The following is an 18,811-nucleotide window of genomic DNA, read 5'->3' as shown; positions in this document are numbered from 1 at the left end:
AAGCGTAAAGAGGTCTGCGGGTGGATGGTGGTCACAGCAGCACAACAGTGTGAATGTACTAAATACAACAGACCGTGCACTTAAAAATCGTTAAGAGAGTAAATTTATGTGTATTTTACAACTTTTAAAAAGCCATGATCAGTATAGAATTTGAGAGAATATATAATGCTGGCCAAGTTGCTTCTAAAATCTCTCTCTCCACTTACCCTTTAGGAACTTTCTTCTGAACATCTTCCATCCAGGTACTCCTGAAGTCATGCGGAGTCCCCAAATGTTCTACCCTGATTTGGCTAATTCCTCACTACGGTCACATGCTGTCCAGGGCCCTCCTCAGGGCCAGGGAGCCTGTAAGTTAGATGTGCCAAGAGCTACTGATACATGTTTTGAAAAGGGGGCATCTGGAAAATCTGTTTTACCTAACTGTAAATCAACTCAATAGATTTTACTTGCCAGTTATTTCTTAGGCTTCCACACAGGCATATAACTGGATGTAACTGTGATTGCTAAGCCAAATCTTCAGCTCCGGGCCCTTTTATCATTTATCTGCAAAAGTAACATTTCTTCTGCATAAAGGCTATTTGTCAGATAGGCAACACAGGATGTTATTGGGATAGCATTTATGTCCATGGGGCAGGAAAAGAGTTACCGTTAATTCCATTGCTTGCAATCGCACATGCTCCTGATTCCCCTTTTCCTCAGATCATAACTCTACAAGTTCTGGGCAACTCCACTGCAATAAATGGGCAGCCAGATACAGTGCAAGACGCATAACTTTGCATCCTAGTCTACCTAATAGACCTAGATCCAACTCTTCTTATGCCACCCACAAATCTAGGACCTTGGGAAGTCACTTAAACTGTACAATGGGACAAATAATACCAACTCTCAGGGATGTGGGAATTAAATGAGGTAAAATGGTAGTTTCCTCCCTCTTCCTCTGTCTGGCATGCTCACTCTAGAGCTGGCTCCAAAGCTCCTGTGGAGTCGAAGCCTGACCACCTCCTGCATGTTCCCATCCCCAACCTTGCTTTAAAGGTACTGTTTTTGCAGAGCAGATACTGCTTAGGTCAGATGAGTAAAATTACAACAATAATAAAGGCTTCACGGATATGGAGGAGGTGCATGAGTGAATAACCCTGCTCTGCACGGACAGAAAGAACATGTTCGCTTTTCTCTTTTTTAAAAGCAATTCCTGAACCAAGCATGGTAACAACATAGACTGCCCAAAGTGGTAACTGTTTATGGTAGTAGATTTTATTTAGGAAAGCAGTGGGCCCTCAAAATTTGGGAAATGCACTTGTCATTTGTAAAACTCTAAATGAAAGTTTAAAAAATGATGTGTTAATACCACTTTTTTTTCAGAGCCCTCCCTAGTGTCTCTCCTACCCTACCCCCTGCTGTTCCCATAACTGATGTAGAAGTAATTTAATTTATGAGCCAAATAGGGCTGTTTCATAGGTGTGTGTTTGGCATTAATGTACAAGTTATTACTGCCCACTCTCCTGAAACAGTTTATTTGACCATAACATATATTTTAATGAAGGTCATATTTTTTTTGGAAGACATTAATCTGTCCAAGAATAAATGAATAAATCACCTGTCATTCTGTTGTAGAACTCTTTCTCTAATTGCTTTCTTTTTTGGCAAATCAATTAGAAATGTCATATTTGTTTACAAGCAGACATAAGCTGGCAATGTCTTGTACACAAGTCACCAACTAGAAGTTCATAGAAGCATTTGAATTTCTTCATGGATGTAAATCCAGATACATTATTTTTACTGGAAATTGGGGTAAGACAGGAGATAGAGAAACAGGATGTTAAATTAACTGGTAACCCCAAGCAATTTTCTGTGGTGTTCATCCACACTACATTACTGCCATCATTCCTAGCTTTCACCCTTACTGTCATAAGGTTGCACAAACGGTAAATGCTTTTTTGATGACTGATATTATCTGATAAATTTATTTAGAATTTTACTGACTCTTCTTAGAAGAATTCAGTTATGACATGGCACAGTGTTTAACAAAGACCAACAAAATTGTTATAAATTCACCTTCCCACTGGATAACTCTGAGGTCCTCCACCACCTGCAAATGAGTGTTTCCAAACACTGGACTCAGAACCTCTCACCAACAACAAGCACCACCAACAGCAATAAAAAGAGCAGCTAGAATCTTTTTTATTTCTTCTTTAGCTGATCTCTGGGAACTGAACTTCATGTTTCCAAACCAGAAACTTAGCGGTCAGGTTGGATTTGCCTGAGGACAAGAGAAGCAGCAACATATGCTAAATCCTAATTATTAGCATCTTCATCTCTTTGAATATGGACACTTCTCCCCATAATCATGGCCATCACCATCAGGGGTCTATCACTAACTCTCCAGGGATCCTGTGCCAGCCTCAGATTTCTCAGTCTCTACCATGTGGCCAGAGTAACTGATCAAGTTCAAATCCGGACACGCAAGTCCTCTGTCTACTTTTCAAACTCTTCATTTGATACCTACTGATCCCAGTATAAAATCAAAACTCATTAATTGTAATGAAAACCCTTCTGATCTGGCCCTTGTTTACTTTCCAGTCGCCCTCTTTTTATTCTGTGCTCCTGAAACAAGGCTTATTTGCTGTTCTCTACCACACCATTCTACTTCCTCCTGCTTATCTATACTCATATATTTTCTCCTTTGTTACGATGCTTCCAATCCCCCTTTCCCCGGCCTTCTCTACTTTGTCCTTGGAATTCTAGCTTGGGAATCTTCCCTTTGAGGGCTGGTTAGGTGCCTCTGCAAGCTATTCACCTGGGGTTCAGGGTTGGAAGTGTGATGGGTTCAGGGTCAGTCCTACCTTGCTGTGGTTCTGTGGTGACTGATTTACTGGGTGGCTCCTCCATTTCCTCACTCAGTTCCACGTATTTTCACTGAAGGTTCACCAGAGAGCTAGACTGACATCTGCAGAGCAGCCACCAAGCACAAAATCTAAGATTTTATGACTACAAAGGACAGTAACAGTGCTCTTTAGCCACAGAGAGTGTGTCCCCAGATGCCCCGATTTAAAAGTATTTCATGGGGAGGGAAGATAGTCATCTGGCTTGTATAGAGTTATCTGCTATATCAGAGATTCCTTAGCATATTAGGTTTGGACATTTTTCAATTGTGTGCTGGAAGTTTCTCCAGACGAAGGAAAGGCACTGAAAGTCAGAACTTGGAACATTTTTCCTTGATGCTCTGAGGGAGCATCTTTGTGGACCACAGTACATCCCCAGAATTGACTTTGGCCCGGTGAGATCTGAGACGGCTTTGAGTAGTGACTTGTGAATGACAATATATGTACTTTTATACCATTACATCCAGTAACTGATTTTTAAAAAATACAAACCATGCACAGATGGGTTAGCTTTGGCTGGCTAAGGGAAATCACTTACCTCTCTATCTTGCTTTGTTTTATTTTGTTTCTGGGACTCAGAATCATGAACCATGTTCGTTTGCAAACAGATCTGATTTTTGTGATATTTTGAGGCTTTAAGTAATTTAAATCAACTAAACCTACTAATGTTGCATACTAATTTTTTAATAAAAAAGTAAGAGGCAGCAATCATTGATTCATTATAAACTTATTTTTTCCCCCAGCAGATCATTCTCAGGTCAGGCATAACTTTTTTTCTCTCCAAATACATGTTTGCTTGCACCCATCCTTGCTCTTTATTTTTTTGTAAATTATTAGGTTAGTAAACACTCCAGCTAACTTGTAAAAACTTCCATTGGTCCCATCCAAACTTACCTGTATGCGTTCCCCTTTTATTTATTGTTTACATCTAGCTCTACCATTGTAAATCTCTTTAATTGCAGATGATGTCTACGTATGTGTTCTATGGATTCATAGAACAAATATTTTCTGAGCACATACTATATACCAGACAGTTTCCTACAAATTGGTTATACAGAAGTGAACAGAACTAAACAAATATCCTAGTGGTCGAGTCATACAATACAAGAGTTAACTTAAAATATGTGTCATGTTGTATACTTATACATCTAAGGATTAAGTATTATTTAACAGTAAAGCAGGGAAATGACAGAAGTATTGGGGAGCACATGCAATTTTAGAGAGAAGGATCTGTTCAATTCAGAGACTAATGCCTTAAGAGTTGTGAAGGAGGTTGGTCTGAAATTTGCCTTTGGTTTACATACGCAACAGATTTGCGGATAACTAATACTCTACACAAGATAATAAAGGGGCAGTGGAATCTATTTCAGAAAAACGCTCCTTTATCACTCTTGGAAGCTACATAAACTATGTCCATGTTCATCTCAAGGCAACTTGCTTTAAGTATTTTAAAAGGTATTACTTTATCCCTAATAAACTATGACTACTTTATGCATTATACCTGAATGTAGTACCTATATGTAAAAAACTATGCAACTCACATCTTTTCACTACACCGGCCCACTTTTAGTCTTAATTAGTTACATTTTACTGTTACATCCTGGCTTGCCTTAACGGTAAATTATGCAATTTAGGCACACAAAAGAAGGGAAAGTAAGGATACATCAAGAGACCTAAATACAAATTTCACATTATTTAGAATCGAGCTAAATACAAACAACAAAAACTCTACAACATGGGAGGGTGAAGAAAATGAAAACATTTCCAAAGGTATTTATTGAGAAATAGTAAAGATATACATATTTTTACAAGCTTTTAATATTAATTTACATTTCTTTAAATTATATAGGCCCCCATAATCTATACCTTACTAATACATAACAGAAACCCTTGACTTTGTGAGATCTCCATAATGCTACCCTAGTAGGGAGTCAAAATGCAACTTTGGCTCATGATGCTTAAGTGTGTTTTTAAAAGAAATACTAAATGCCATATTCACTGAGAATGTAGGCTTGTCAGAAACAAATGTGCTTTAAAAATAATTCATTCTGGAGCATGCTGTTGACACTATTTTGCATCTTAGCTCACCAGAGAATAAAGAAAAAAAATTAGAGAGTTATCTACTTTTTGTGCACAAACTGCATGATTCTAATACATATATACATATATATATATATATATATATATATATATGTATATATATGCATGCCTCTGAATTAGATTTACAAATGTTTGCAGGGGTATAGTGACTTAATCTTGCATGCTGTAATATTATACTCAGGCCATCTATCTCGCTATCTCAGGTGCACCACAAGATGGTTACCTTTGCTAGTCATATACCACATTTGTACATAACTCATTTTAGTTGCAGAATATTTTTCAAACTGTTTTACAATAAGGCACAATATTCTATAGGTAAATAGAATGTGGATATTGCCAACGGGGCTGGTGTTTTGTTTGGTGGTTAATTTATTTTCAGATCACAAAGGATGAGTATTTTCTATTCCTAAGGCCGGAAGGGAAGGGTTCTAGTTGGAGCATGCTCAAAGTTGCATGACAGTTGTGCTGTGGGCTCACTGGCCTGCTATAGATAAGCTCTTCTTCACCCCAGCATTTAGGGTTTACGCTGGCAGCCTCTCTGAACACATAATCAGAGGAGATGTGTGTGAGAAATAGCACTGGCTGATGCAATCAGTGACCCCTCTCTTTGCCCTGTGAAGGGTGTTCCTCTCTGCACCTGCAGGTTTAGCAGCATAAGAAGCCTTGCTTGTTTGATATGAAAAAATTTAAAAATTTAGATGTAATGCCACCATTCTGTCATTTAAACAAACTGGCTATACACTAAAGATAATTTTGTTTTATTCACAGTAATAAATATTTACGGTTTTAGTGCATAAAATATAACTATTGATAATCAATGCAGCTCTTTAATTTTTTTAAACTGTTATTTTCAAGCTAAAGGCTAACAGAAATGTAAGAATTATTATCATCATCATCATCATCATCATCATTATTATTAAAAGCATTCCAACCTTAATTTGTCTGCAACTGTATTTAGGGCAGAGGTAGCCAAAAGCTACCAAATTTAAAGAATAAGTTTAAGGTTTGTGGGATAAAATCACAAGCTTATATAAAATTGGATCTCAATCTCTTTCTGCCCAACGTAAACATGGCCTTTGCATTCAGTAAAGAAATACAGGTTTATAGCCTGGAAAATAAAATCACATTTCCACAGTGACTGTTGTGATCAGCGTGCAAAGCGCTGACTGAATGGGAGCCTCTGAGGGTGAACTACCCCAACCAGCCTCGGGTTAGGGGCACTGTCTGGTAGCTGGGCTATGACATTTCAAACAGAACTGTAGGTGCAGACATCATTAAAACACTCCTAGGTCTTGAAGTCTTAAATTTCCACAAGGGAAATCATGTCACACAAAATGACAGGAGAACCTGTATCATGTTCCTAATATGGGCTACACACCAAGAAAAAAAACACATGCAAACACAACAATGACAGGTTCTCCTTGCAATGAATGCAGTCCATTTTGCAGTAACAGTGCAGGTAGAAACTAAGGTACGCAGGTCTGTAATGGAGAGAAACTGGGTTGATGTGTAAAGACAGAGAACCAGGTACTATTTCACTGTTGTAATTTCAGTAATGCTGCCAAGATCTGGCTCATTTGCTAATGTAATTTAATGATGATATTGTAGGTAAAATTTTCATTGATTCACTTTTTCCATTAGAAGCCATCTGGGGCATCCATCCACCTCCCACTACTAGTGACACTTCATTTTTGCAATGGCATTGGGAATAAATACATTTGGCTTTATTTTAAGCCATTTTACTCAATGTGAATCTTAAGCCATGTTCCTGGCATTTTCTAAGAAAGTTCAGGTGATACTTGCTTGTCATTTTTATGAGAATATTTTCCTCTAGCAACTTACACTTCTCAAAAAGTCACACTCAAAATAGTGCAAGTCGTCATGAATATGGCTCTTAGTTTTCTCCAATAAAACTGTAGAAAGGGTACTCGAGACTTCAACATACATTTCACTTTCTAAGTAAAGGTCCCACAGTCTTCTGCAAACCTTCTGCTTATGGTTGGATGCACAAATAGTTGCCTCATACAATTACTGGAATTATTAAGAACCCAAATAAAACACAAGCTTACGTTTATTATTGTTGTCTTCTTATTGCAACAAATACTCAGTTTCTTGCTGATGCAGTGTTAGGCTTTGATAGCTTGAATTTTAAATTTGGTCATGTGAAGAATGATCACAAAGGTTTTGCTTTTCAGTATCTACAGAGATTTTTCAACCAAAGTTACATTGTAACACACAAATGCTGTCTTGTCTTTAAGGCACAACACATCAGTATGAACATTCTGTTTGCCAAACTTAAAAAAGAGACAATATTAGGTTCCCATTTCCCCTCCCTCTTCCCTCCCCAACGAATGAAAGAAAAATTGCATCCACTTTCAAAGTCAGCTGCTAATAAAGTCACAGTAAATTATCTTCATCAATAATTTACACAAATTACAGGTCTAGATAGGATTGTCCTTATACAGTCTGAGTGCATTCCAATTCAGATTTTCTGGGCTAGGTAGGCTAAAGTCAGATTCAAACCTCAGGGCTGCGAAGATCTCCCGTTGTGAGGAATGTTGTTGAACACCACCTTGTCAGACGGAGCACGTGTCGGTGCTTTGCCAGGGTAAGAGTTCTTTGCTAAAGCTGTTAATTCCAGTTAGGACTCATTCGGTGTGTACCAGCAACCTCCACAGATTTGTTTGTTTGTTTTGTTAAACCATTAAAGTGTTGTAAATATAAGACCATAGAGCTTCCTGTCTGTAGCACTAAAGTTTAATCCTGTTCAGCAATCTGAATTCTTCATTCTGGAATTTTCATTCCAAATATGATTTCGTTCTTTAAGACAATTTATATGTGTAAAGCCAGAGGCATTGAATCACACATAAAAATTCAGTGTACTTGAAATATAAAAAAACGGATCTCCAGCTAGAGAACACAGTTACAAATACTCTAATTCCAGTGCTTGATGTAGAGCCAAGAGGTCTGAGTGACTTGATATCCTCCAAAAGGGCATGTTGTGCTGTGTGGTTAAGAGAAGGGGAGATGGGAGAGAGAAGGGGAAGGAATGGAGAGAGATCATAACTATTGTCTCAGTGAAGCAGCCGTACACACAAGGATGTGCAGTCCACCCCAGTTCAAGGGAGGGAGTTCAGGAGAGGGATGATCACATTTGAAGGCTTGGTAGCATCCATATGGCATTGTCAAAATAATAGAGAAATAGATCTGAACTGGATATTAATGATAGGAAAAGCAAATATGGAGGTTTCTTAGGTAATTTAATATTTATTCTAGGAAGTCTCATTACCAACAGCAGCATCTGGGAAAGCAATTTGGGCATCAAAATCCTATGTGGCTGATGGAAAGCAAGTTTTAATCACTACCTCACTCCTAAAGTTCCATGTCTCAGTTAAAAGTAAAATTTAAACATGATCAGCTTCCTAAGCCCAAGATCTTTTGTCTTTCTGAGAGGAAAAGAGTGAATCTCTTTCTATGTAAAAAATAATTTGAAGCTGGACTATATAAGGTAGAAAATAATGTGGAGATGATCAACTTTCTTACTTTTCTGGGGGAACTAGTTTAAGTCAGTAGAGTTGACCAATTTATTTCACTGGTGTGGGATTGAGAGAAAGCACGCTAGCAACCATTCTCACTGGGGGAGACACAAGGAGACAAACATGGGTCCTTATGGGGCACAAATTCTTAGACATGAGAACAGTTTGTGGCCCTATAAAAATATACCAGTATCTGGTATATGTGTGGTATTAAAGTTTCGTAGAGGGATGTGCTCAGATAAAAACATGTATAAAACCACTCCATTGTGGGTAATGAAAAAATGGAACATTGCACTAGAGCAATTAATAGAATCAAAGCATTATTTGTAAGTTTCAGCTGATGGCATCTTATAGAACATTTATATATATTCATATGTATAATGGAAATACATTTGTATAAAAATGGAGAATACATTTTATTATAAAATTAATCATTAAAGTAATAATCACTATTGTTATATAATTATTTACTGTCTAATATGATAGCCAGTAGTACCATGTGGCCATTGAGTGCTTGAAATGTAGTTTGTCCAGTTCAAAATACATATTGAATTTCAAAAACTCAGAATGTAAAAAAAGACTGTAAATATCTTATTAATAATTTTCATATCTGTTAGGAGTTGAGACACTAATATTTTAAATATCTTGGGTTAAATATATTACTTAAATTAATTTAGTCTGTTTTTACTTATTTTTAAACATGGCTTCTAGAAAATTTAAAATTACAAATATGGTTTGTCTTATATATATCTAGAGGGGAAGGCAGTTATACATCACTATTCCTAAACTTGGAAATTTCTTCAATTTAAATTTAAAAACCCCTACATTTTTAGATCAAATTAAACACAGAAATTCACCTAAGTACATATTTTTCATTCAGCTCAGATCTATTTGTAATAAAGAAAACGGTACTTAATATTTCTGCACATGCGATTACAGCTACATTCAGAGAAAAGCATGCATTATGGATACTAGAGAAACCAGCCACCTGTGTTTCAAAACAATCATAAGCCTTCACCACCACCAAGACTGTACCTACATAAACAACCATTTGGAAACAGCATTCTAACCGAGGGTCGTACCCTCTTGGACTCATGCCTTTTCTCCTGAAGTTTTAGGTGTAAAGCACAAGTTATAAAAACTGGTATACCAAATCTAGTTTTCACGCCATGGACCACTGGGGTATAGATTTTAACTTTCAAAGGCATATACTGTTCTGGTTTGGAAAAGTGAATTTTATTAGCCCTGACCACATATACGTGAATTTCACATAGGCTGAAAGACATGTAAATGGTCACTGTAGCAGCTGCATTGACTGCTATTTGTTGTGTTATTATGGTGTCAATATGAAAATCGAAACAACGTGGACTCGGGACATTGACAAACTCTAGAAGATATTTCCATTGCGCACAACTGGGTGATTTCAAATAGTAGTCAGCAATGAAAGGCGTATTTCCTGAGGGCTGCATCCCTGACCTCAGCATACAGAAGGCAGGGCCAGTTGCTGTCTAGGGTCACTGACTGCTAATTAAGACCGAGGTACTCTGGGGGGGGCCAGGCCTGCACAGGCTCTCTTAATGTTAATGGCCAACACATCAGCTCACCTTCTAAAGTGGGAGCTCTCTCTCTTTCTCCATTTTGCTTGGTTTGAACTGACTACACACACAAATAATTTCCTTTCTCTTTTTATGAAGGCTCTAAACTTTTCTAGGAAACTGTTTATGTTGATTTTTTGGAGGAAAACGAAAGCCAGGTAAACACTTCTGCACATGGGAGTGTTTAGTGAAGGCTTTATTAGATGATGATTTGAAATTTCCTCAAGATAAAAAGGACAACATTCTTTCTATGTGAAACACTATAAGCTGATATGTCATTGTTTTAAAAGATCAATTCATCATTTTGCTTTGTTTTATAAATTATATCACTTTTGTCCTGGCTAGATGATAGTTTTGCTCATTCAAAGGAGGAAGCGGCACATCTCTGTTGTGTTGACTGATAGTCTGGTGTCTCCGCCAATCCTGATATCATTCCTCTTTTGATCTCAGACCAACCATTTAATGGTTTTTAACTGCCTTGATTTCTCCTTCAGAAGAAATATGGGCCAGATGAAAAGGCTTATTTAAATACCTAGGGCCTAAGAGATCTGAATATGTTCGAAGCCAGCTGCTTGGCTTCAATCACGTACCAGTGGCTCACCAAAATAGACAACACTCTTCTAGAAGATGTGAGGCATGTTGCCTCTAAGTCTCTGCAACGAGTTGGCACAAAAGGATCTGAATAGTACATCCCATTCCAGTAGCACTTATTAAATTTTCTCACAACAGTTTCTCCTTCAGCTATTAAATCTACCCTCAGCATTTGTCATCAGGGAGCATACTGGCTACTGGGCACTCACAAGGACCACATGGCATAGAGGATGGATGGGGAAAAGGGTAAGAACTGAATCCCATGATTTTCTATAAAGTTCTTTAAGCTTTATATTGTGAAATTTCATGTGCTTAAAAATGGTAATTTCCCCCCATCTTTCTTGCAGACCATTATATCAGTGTGTATCACGCACACGTGCACGCAACACACGCACACACACACAAAGAACTATAACTAAATTTCCCCCCGTTTCCTATCAAATTTCAGGCAAAAAATGCTAGACTCCAAATGGTTTATTTGAATGTAAGTATTGACCTTCTCATGCTCTTACTGCTTTGCATCTGTAAGTTTAAATCATTTACCAAGCTGCCACTGGGCCAAACTACAGGAATGCAAACGACACAGCTTGCATTAGAGGCATCACACCAACACTGTTTGAGACGGTTACCTTTTTCGCTGCCTGTTCTTCTTCTACACCATCCCCAATTACAACATACACTACTTTTCTGCCAAACCTTTGCATTATTCGTTCAAAGCAACTTTCTTTTCCTGGAAGATAAATGAGATAAAGTTCAGAGTGAAGTTACCTGGTTAGCGGCATGCTCCTCATCTCGGCCATCTCCAATCACAACATAAGTTATGTTAGTGCCAAATCTGGACACTATACGCTCAAAACAGCTTTCCTTGCCTGAAAAACAATGCACTGCTTATTCTTCCAGCCACTGCATTCATTAACCTAAAGATTCATATAAAGCGTTAAGTTAATTTCTCTCGAACATCAGTCACTCAAACTAGCCTGCAACCTCTGGGTCAATGAAATCAACAAATATATTTGAATAAGTCGGTCTTTACTTGGGACAGGTGATTAAACAAATGTGTTCCATGCATCAAAAACATCTGTAAGGTTAAGCATTTGACCCAGCGAAAATGTTAATATCTTTCAATCCACCAAAAGGATATCAGAACCACCTCACAAGCAACTGTACGTTTTTACATTTATCTTTTCATTCTATGTATCAGTTTTATCTGGTTTATTTTAAATAGTATAGACCAGTCAGCTGAAAATATTATTGTGAACTATTCAAGGTTCACCTATAAGGAAAGAGGGAATACTAAATGTGGATTTACCTTGATATATAACATTTTCTTCATGTGGCTGGGAGCTAGTCTGCTCAGATTAAGTGTCCTAAGCATGCTGTTTGGGCCACAGCACTGCTGACACTGTATCCTTGGATTGCACTATGGGAATAACACCATGGAATCTCTACATGTTCTTTTTCTATAACATTGGCATTAATCTCTGAATTTCATTCCCAGAATGTTCATGTAGTCATGGCTACTTTTGCACTTTTTCTTAATCTGATAGCCCCCAAAAATACTAGTTTAAAGGAAAATATTAAAATGATTTTTATTCAGATTAAATATTAGGAAAAATTTGGCCAATAAGAAAAAAATATTGTTTTTACCGGAAGAAATGTCTACCCTAGTATAAAATTATTTGATTTGTCATAAAGCCAAGTTCTATATATTAATCCTGCTAACATAAATTCATACATTTATGTAAAAATGAATGGGATTGAAATCAGGGCTCTGAACTGCAGTGCTTATAACAATGTTGAATTTACTTTGTCAAAGCTTGGCTCTCTTTAACTGTACTCCCGAAACAGCTGCAACTAGGGGCTCCTTTTGCCTGTGTCAGTATCAAAACTCTGCAAGGCCCAGGGCAGGTTATTTTTGGGAAGGGATTTTAGGATTTTGAACTTCTCTTGTCGAGGTGCCAGAGCCTAAATTTGTTGACCTTTGGGGCACATTACACAACCCATCTATTTCCCCAGGCATTTCCTTGACAGACAGGGAATACATGAACTGTTTCCTTTTAACTCTTTCAGTATGGCAGAAGCTGATGAAGTTTTGTTTTTGAAAGTTTACTTGAAGTCTTCGTCTGTGAAACACACTTAAAGTCAAAGATGGCTCCACAGATAGATATTAACCAAATAAGCAAGGTTGTTCTTTGATTGCTACTGAACACTTCTGGAAATGTGGATTTCTAGCCATTCATGTGTTATGAATGTTCCAATTACGTTTTCTAATTCATGAAATTATTTTTTGTCTAGAACTAAGGACACTAGTTCAATCTATCTGATAGTTCCCTGCCAAATGGTATTTTTATGTTGGATTTAGATTACATATGCACGGATAAAATACTATCCTTACTAAATAAAACATTAAATACGATGACTAGAGATACTGTGTATTATTCAGATAACATGTGCCAAGATAAAATATATATAAAAAATGAGTCAGACAATAGTGTGGTGAAGGCTTGGCAGGAAAGGTGCTGAATGGAGGTGGTCAATGGGGGAAAAGGGGGACACCTGTAATACTTTCAACAATAAAGATAAATTTTTAAAAATGAGTCAGAACTATCCAGTTGCTCAGTTCAGGTAACAGTTTTTATAAAATCTGCATTTGTATGATGAGTTGCAGGGGACTTTGTTATTTGAGTACTATACAAATTTGCTTGATTTTTCTAACAGCAAAATTGATGAAACAGAGAATCATGCAGAGGCACACATTAAGAAAATCCCACAAACGCAGAAGTGAATTCCTTTCATAGAGATTCAGAAATAATTTTCTTACCTATTTTAGTTGCACTGTAAATATTCTCAATGGGGAAAGCACCTCCTAAACTATAGAGTAGAACCTTCGCAAGTGCTGGGATCAGCTGGGTTGTCGTTACCAAGACATTTACGCAGTTACTCCTAAGACAGGGAAGAAATACATATATTTGTTTTCTAATACTAAGTAGTCTCTATGAGTACAGATTTGAATCCTCTACAAAGGCCCTTTGAGAGTGAGAATCAGCCTTTCTGGAATCTACAGCTGATTCTTTCATGGTAGTACTGGGGTGGGGGAGATAGAGGAAACACCAAGAGAGTGGGAAGTGCCATGAGGCAGAGATCCAGGAAGAATGGACTGTGGTCCTTCCTTCTTGTGGTCCTTCCTTCTTAACTGTGGGGAAACTGAGCCATCCTGCTTTGAGGGGCTCAAAACCACACCTGTGAAATTGGCAATCAGAAGGCAGGTAGCTGTGGACACATTCTCTATTGGATATTCTGTATCGTGAGCCTTTAATACATATTTGTGAGGGCTGTAAAATATTCTCCAGATTAATTTTCAGAAACCTGGCCTTAATGGTAACTTAGAATAGCAATTCGAGTGCTAATTCTTCCTAGAGATATATATATATAGTACACTTACTATTACGCTTATATTCTTTAGATATATCATTTGTAAGAGAAACCTACAATTTATGCAAAAACAATTACAATACCTTTGCAATTAAAGCTTTTAAAAAGATTAATTTCTAAGTTATCTCCATAGACATCTTATTTTATAATAAGAACTCTGAGTCCTGGAAGCAAATGATGAGGTCATCAACTTATACAAGATAAAAAACAAGGAGTCCTAGAGGCAGAAATTTAATAAACATCATCAATATGATCCTTCATTTTACTGATGAGGGAATGAAGACCTAGAAAGTGATTTGTCTATTATCAGGCAGAAACTCCCCAAAATAATGACAAATTATTAAGAATAATACACAAACACATTACTATGTTGTGATATTTAAAGTTCTACATAATATTTTGTCAAAATAAGATGTTATTCAGTGTCATATGTAAATGAATGTTACAGAATGAAAACATGGTGGAATAAAGCACAGACTTGTTAAGTATAGAGGTGTGGTTTTGAAATCTAGCTTCACCATTCACCCTGTGATACTCAGAATTACATCATTTATTTTTTAAATTACAAACATTGCATATATTTATATACAATTTATAATGCATTGTAATTTTTAATTACAAACATTGCATATAATTATAAAATGCATGATATATTTGTAAAATACAAGTTTAAAGAAGAAAATGAAAAGCATCAATTATTTCACCATCCACAGATGTACATTTTGTGCATTTACTGTGTGTAATGACTTATTTTACCCTTCATTTCCTTGTTATGCTTATTTCTTAAAAATCACACACCCATGTGACTCCTTTAAGGCCATGTATTTAATAATAATCTGTATATAATTATGCAATGCAGACCATGCATATAATCTACATAATAATGTGATAACCTTTGGTTTTTAACCACCTAGGAGACCTCTTTTTAGGAATAGTAAAAGCTGTTGAACCCCCCAGAGGAATGCACATTCCACTACATCTTACACACAATTTCAGGGCCTCAGGAGTCCTCACCCCCCAGCCTTCCTGACCTTTGGTCTCCGTGTCCCCAGTTACAGTGGGCATGAGGCAGCAGGTCTCATCATAAAAGCACCTTTAATTGTGAGACAATTCTTCCTCACAAAGCACGAATCCCATTTCTAGGATTCCGACTCAGCAGCCCTAATTCTCTCCTTCACAGACACAGAAACTTAATTTATTTTCAGCTCTAATAGTTGAATCGGGATTATTGTTCCACACATGACTCTCCTTCAGACTAAACTCTGCGGATCCCCCTCCAACTGGTCCTTTCATGTGGTTTCCACAGCCTAAACCCTCTGGCCACTGGAAACAAGATGCTTCCAATATGTCACAGCTCACTGGGATGTGGTGCCCAGAACCGAGCAGAGTACTCTGTCCTGGCTGTCCCAGCCTGACCCAGGAGGCCACTGTCCCTCCCCTCCCCATTTAGACCTTCTGTATTCAGTGCAATTGCTGGTCATGACCCACATCTGGAAGCCACGTGCAGGAAGTGATGCACCCCCGTTTACTTCTGTGTTCTGAATACTGGACTCTCCTTCTTCCCTGTCAAGGTTTTTCTGTATCCTGACTCAATCAGTCCAAATAGCCTTACCCCCCTCCCTGAGTTTTGTGTTACCTACAACTTGCTAAGCATGCTTTTATTTACTCATCTAACTCAGAAATAATACTAACAAATAGGATAGTACAAAGATTCATCCCCACCCTGCTAGTTATGACTTTCCAGATTTATATTATTCATTAGCATTCAAGGCACATGCTGGTCAACCAGCTAGAAGTCTCTTCAATCCTATCATCAACACTAACAACTCACTATTTCACTGTTTAGTTCAAACAACACAAAGGTTACAATTTTCTCAGGAGCTTTCTCTTCATTTTTTTGATGCATTGAAGTCATGCATATTATCTATGACATGAAAACTTAAAAACATCTACTTTGTATAAACAGTATTGCTTAATTTTGTCATCATCTCCTGTACTTCGTCACCAACAGTAATATTTTTTTTTATTAGAAGTCATATGATCTTCTGCGGGGATCATTAGTGGCTATGAGGAGAGAAGGGTAGGGAGATGGCATCTCTTGGTTATTCTGAGAAGCAGCAGCCCCAACCTTCACCTCAACACACACACACACACACACACACTGAAAGTCACTGGACACAGTGAATTGTTAGGTCCCTTCAAATGCTAAAATAGTCTAGGAAGTAAAACATTCATATATGTTGTGCTATTAGGACGATATATTCAATACAATAAATACAGAAACTGCAACAATACCACTTACCTAGTACTAATAATTGATAAAGACTTAAGTGCATTTGTTAGCCAGGAGTCTGTCAGGCCTTCAATCTCTGCCCTTAGCTGCAGCCATGCATCTCTCTTGGCAGGGCCAAGGAGTCCTGCAACACGGAAAAGCAAGGCCGAGTCACGAGATGCACATTTTCCAAGAATACCTAGTTTGGTCTCCCTTCTATCTAGTATAGATAATTTTTATTCCAGCCTATATCAGAAATGGAGAGAGATACTGATTTATATCAATACTGATCCTTCATTTCAGAATTGATTATCCATTCATTCATTCAACAAATATTTATTGAACTTCTACATGTCAGGTACTAGGCTGAAAACTGGGGATGTAACAGGGAAAATGTGGGCCACTGAACCTAGAATCTGACATAGTGGATGCCAACCACCTGAGGAGCTTTGACCACCCCCGTGCCCAGTGCCACTCCAAGGCTGTGATGCAGCAGGTCTGGAGGAGAGGTCAGGGTCTACCAGCCCCATATAAGGATTACCATACCTCAAATATCTGGGCTGCCTGAGAATGTTTAGCTTCTTAATAATCACAATCATTACCACTTTGAAACAGTAATAATGGCATTTTCATATGTAGCTTATAGGATGTTTCTAATATTTGTACTAAAGTGATCACAAATATTTTGCTTTATAAGAAGTTAAGAATTGTGTCGAAAATCCTGAAGTATATGACACAGTTATAAACAGTGGTTGGAAGCTATATTGGGGTTATGATAAGAAAAGAAGTAGGCATGCTAATTTTATTTAAGCCCTTCCTTTTATGGTAAAACAAGATCATGTAAATCTATTACAAAAGAAAATTTCTTACTTTAATTGTATTTCAGAATACTGGGAACACATATATAGGTGGATTATTTGATTTTTTAAATCAAAATGTATAGTTTCTAGCAAGTCTCATTTGTCCTTATACCAATATAGAGATGCTAATGTGTCACAGAAAATGGACTCATGCCACTGTTTAAACTTTTTAAGATATATGATTATTTATTAGTAATCTTGTTAACTTTGAAATAATTTGAATAATACTCTTCAAGAGGGAAATAACAACATACCGGGATGATAAAAATTCAGATTTTCCAAAAGGATCTTTATTTTAAAGTTAAACATATCACCCACAATTGATTTTAAATAGAATACCTATTTACTTGATTTTACAAAAGTGGCTTGTACAGAGCATTAGAATGAATTAGTTGCCTCCCTAGAACTCTGGGCAAGGCAGGAGCCTGCAGAGGCCTATTTCTCACTTGGAAATGAAGGTCTTCCATATGTAAGCTCCCTTTTGGTTCTAACATTACTGTCTATGGTTCTACATTTTTTCTTCTCTCGTATGGAGTCACTGAGTATCCGCTGAGCATCTGTTATGCACCTCAAGCTTGGCAAGGCACTGGGAATACAAGGTGAATGTATCACCCTCATGATGAGTTTGGGTGTGTGTAATGCAGATACTACAGCTAAAACATTTTCTTACTAGACTGTGTTCCATGGCACACATGTGGATATACATACGTAAGGTATGCACAAGCATATTAGCTGTATCATTCAATTTTAATTCTGGTTTATGCTCCTCATTCATCTTTTTTTCTTTTTTCTTTTTAAAAACAAACAAACAAACAAACAAACAAACAAACCACCTTGGGAGAAAACTTTATGTGACCTCATGGCTAATCTTAGGACCTTGACCTACAGTTGATCCTAATAATAGAATTCATCAAGGTTTATTATCAAGAAGCACATTCTAGATCTAAATTTTGATGTCATAGGTTTGGGTATCACCTGTAATATGTGGATAAGTATAAAATGATTTAGATATTACCTACGAAGTTTTGAACTTTTAAAAAACCATAACAATCACTGTACATGGGAAAATATACTGTCAGATAACATGCAATTTTTAAAAGAATAAAATAGGCTCCTTGAAGCCTTCAAAATAACAAAAAGCACTGGTTTACATTTATTTCTGATAGGATCCCAGCAAGGTAATGCTTGCTCACAACTCTGCTTCCATGACGGGAGCTTGTCTTTAAACAGGCCTTCCCCCGCCTCAGTGAGTTCCTCCGTCTGGTTTCACTGGTAGCGTCCCAGCTGAAGATGGCAAACTAAATGCCCTGCCGTTAATCGTGACAAAGTATCCTGGGAATAATGAATTCCCAAGGCCTTTGACAGAGCTACACATCTTATTTTGCAGTTAGATTCCCCCCTCCCTCGCCCCCTTCTAAGAAACTTAAAATCCTGGCTCAGGGGATCAGCATGAGCTCTTGCTAATGTATTTCCCGGTCGGCCGTCTCTACTATGGAACATGGAACTGCAGCTCAGGTTCTCCCTCTCTAGGGTGCCTCTATGA

The 18,811-nt window shown here is 37.4% G+C and overlaps 1 protein-coding gene across 15 annotated transcripts in view; it reads right to left on the bottom strand.

Moving 5' to 3' along the window:
* Positions 1–4,639: 4,639 nt before the first annotated feature.
* EYA4 (EYA transcriptional coactivator and phosphatase 4) overlaps positions 4,640–18,811 on the bottom strand; it is a gene marked incomplete at its 3' end in the record, with an annotated part of 210,926 nt that continues 196,754 nt past the window's right edge. For 10 of the 15 annotated variants that reach the window (XM_081139549.1, XM_081139556.1, XM_081139552.1 and 7 more), the window contains 4 exons: positions 16,439–16,553; positions 13,526–13,647; positions 11,334–11,434; positions 4,640–7,986 (listed from right to left, as the gene is read on the bottom strand). In XM_081139549.1, the coding sequence (XP_080995675.1) occupies positions 7,906–7,986; positions 11,334–11,434; positions 13,526–13,647; positions 16,439–16,553 (419 nt within the window). Of the gene's footprint in view, positions 7,987–11,267; positions 11,435–11,472; positions 11,622–13,525; positions 13,648–16,438; positions 16,554–18,811 lie in introns of those variants that run through there. The other 5 variants (XM_081139559.1, XM_081139562.1, XM_081139553.1 and 2 more) reach the window with 4 other exon arrangements.

The sequence above is a fragment of the Miniopterus schreibersii genome (genome assembly GCF_964146895.1).
Source record: "Miniopterus schreibersii genome assembly, chromosome: 6".
In the NCBI taxonomy this organism is placed as follows: domain Eukaryota; kingdom Metazoa; phylum Chordata; class Mammalia; order Chiroptera; family Miniopteridae; genus Miniopterus; species Miniopterus schreibersii.
The sequence above is the reverse complement of the archived record's forward strand: the minus strand, read 5'-3'. Positions and strand labels throughout refer to the sequence as shown.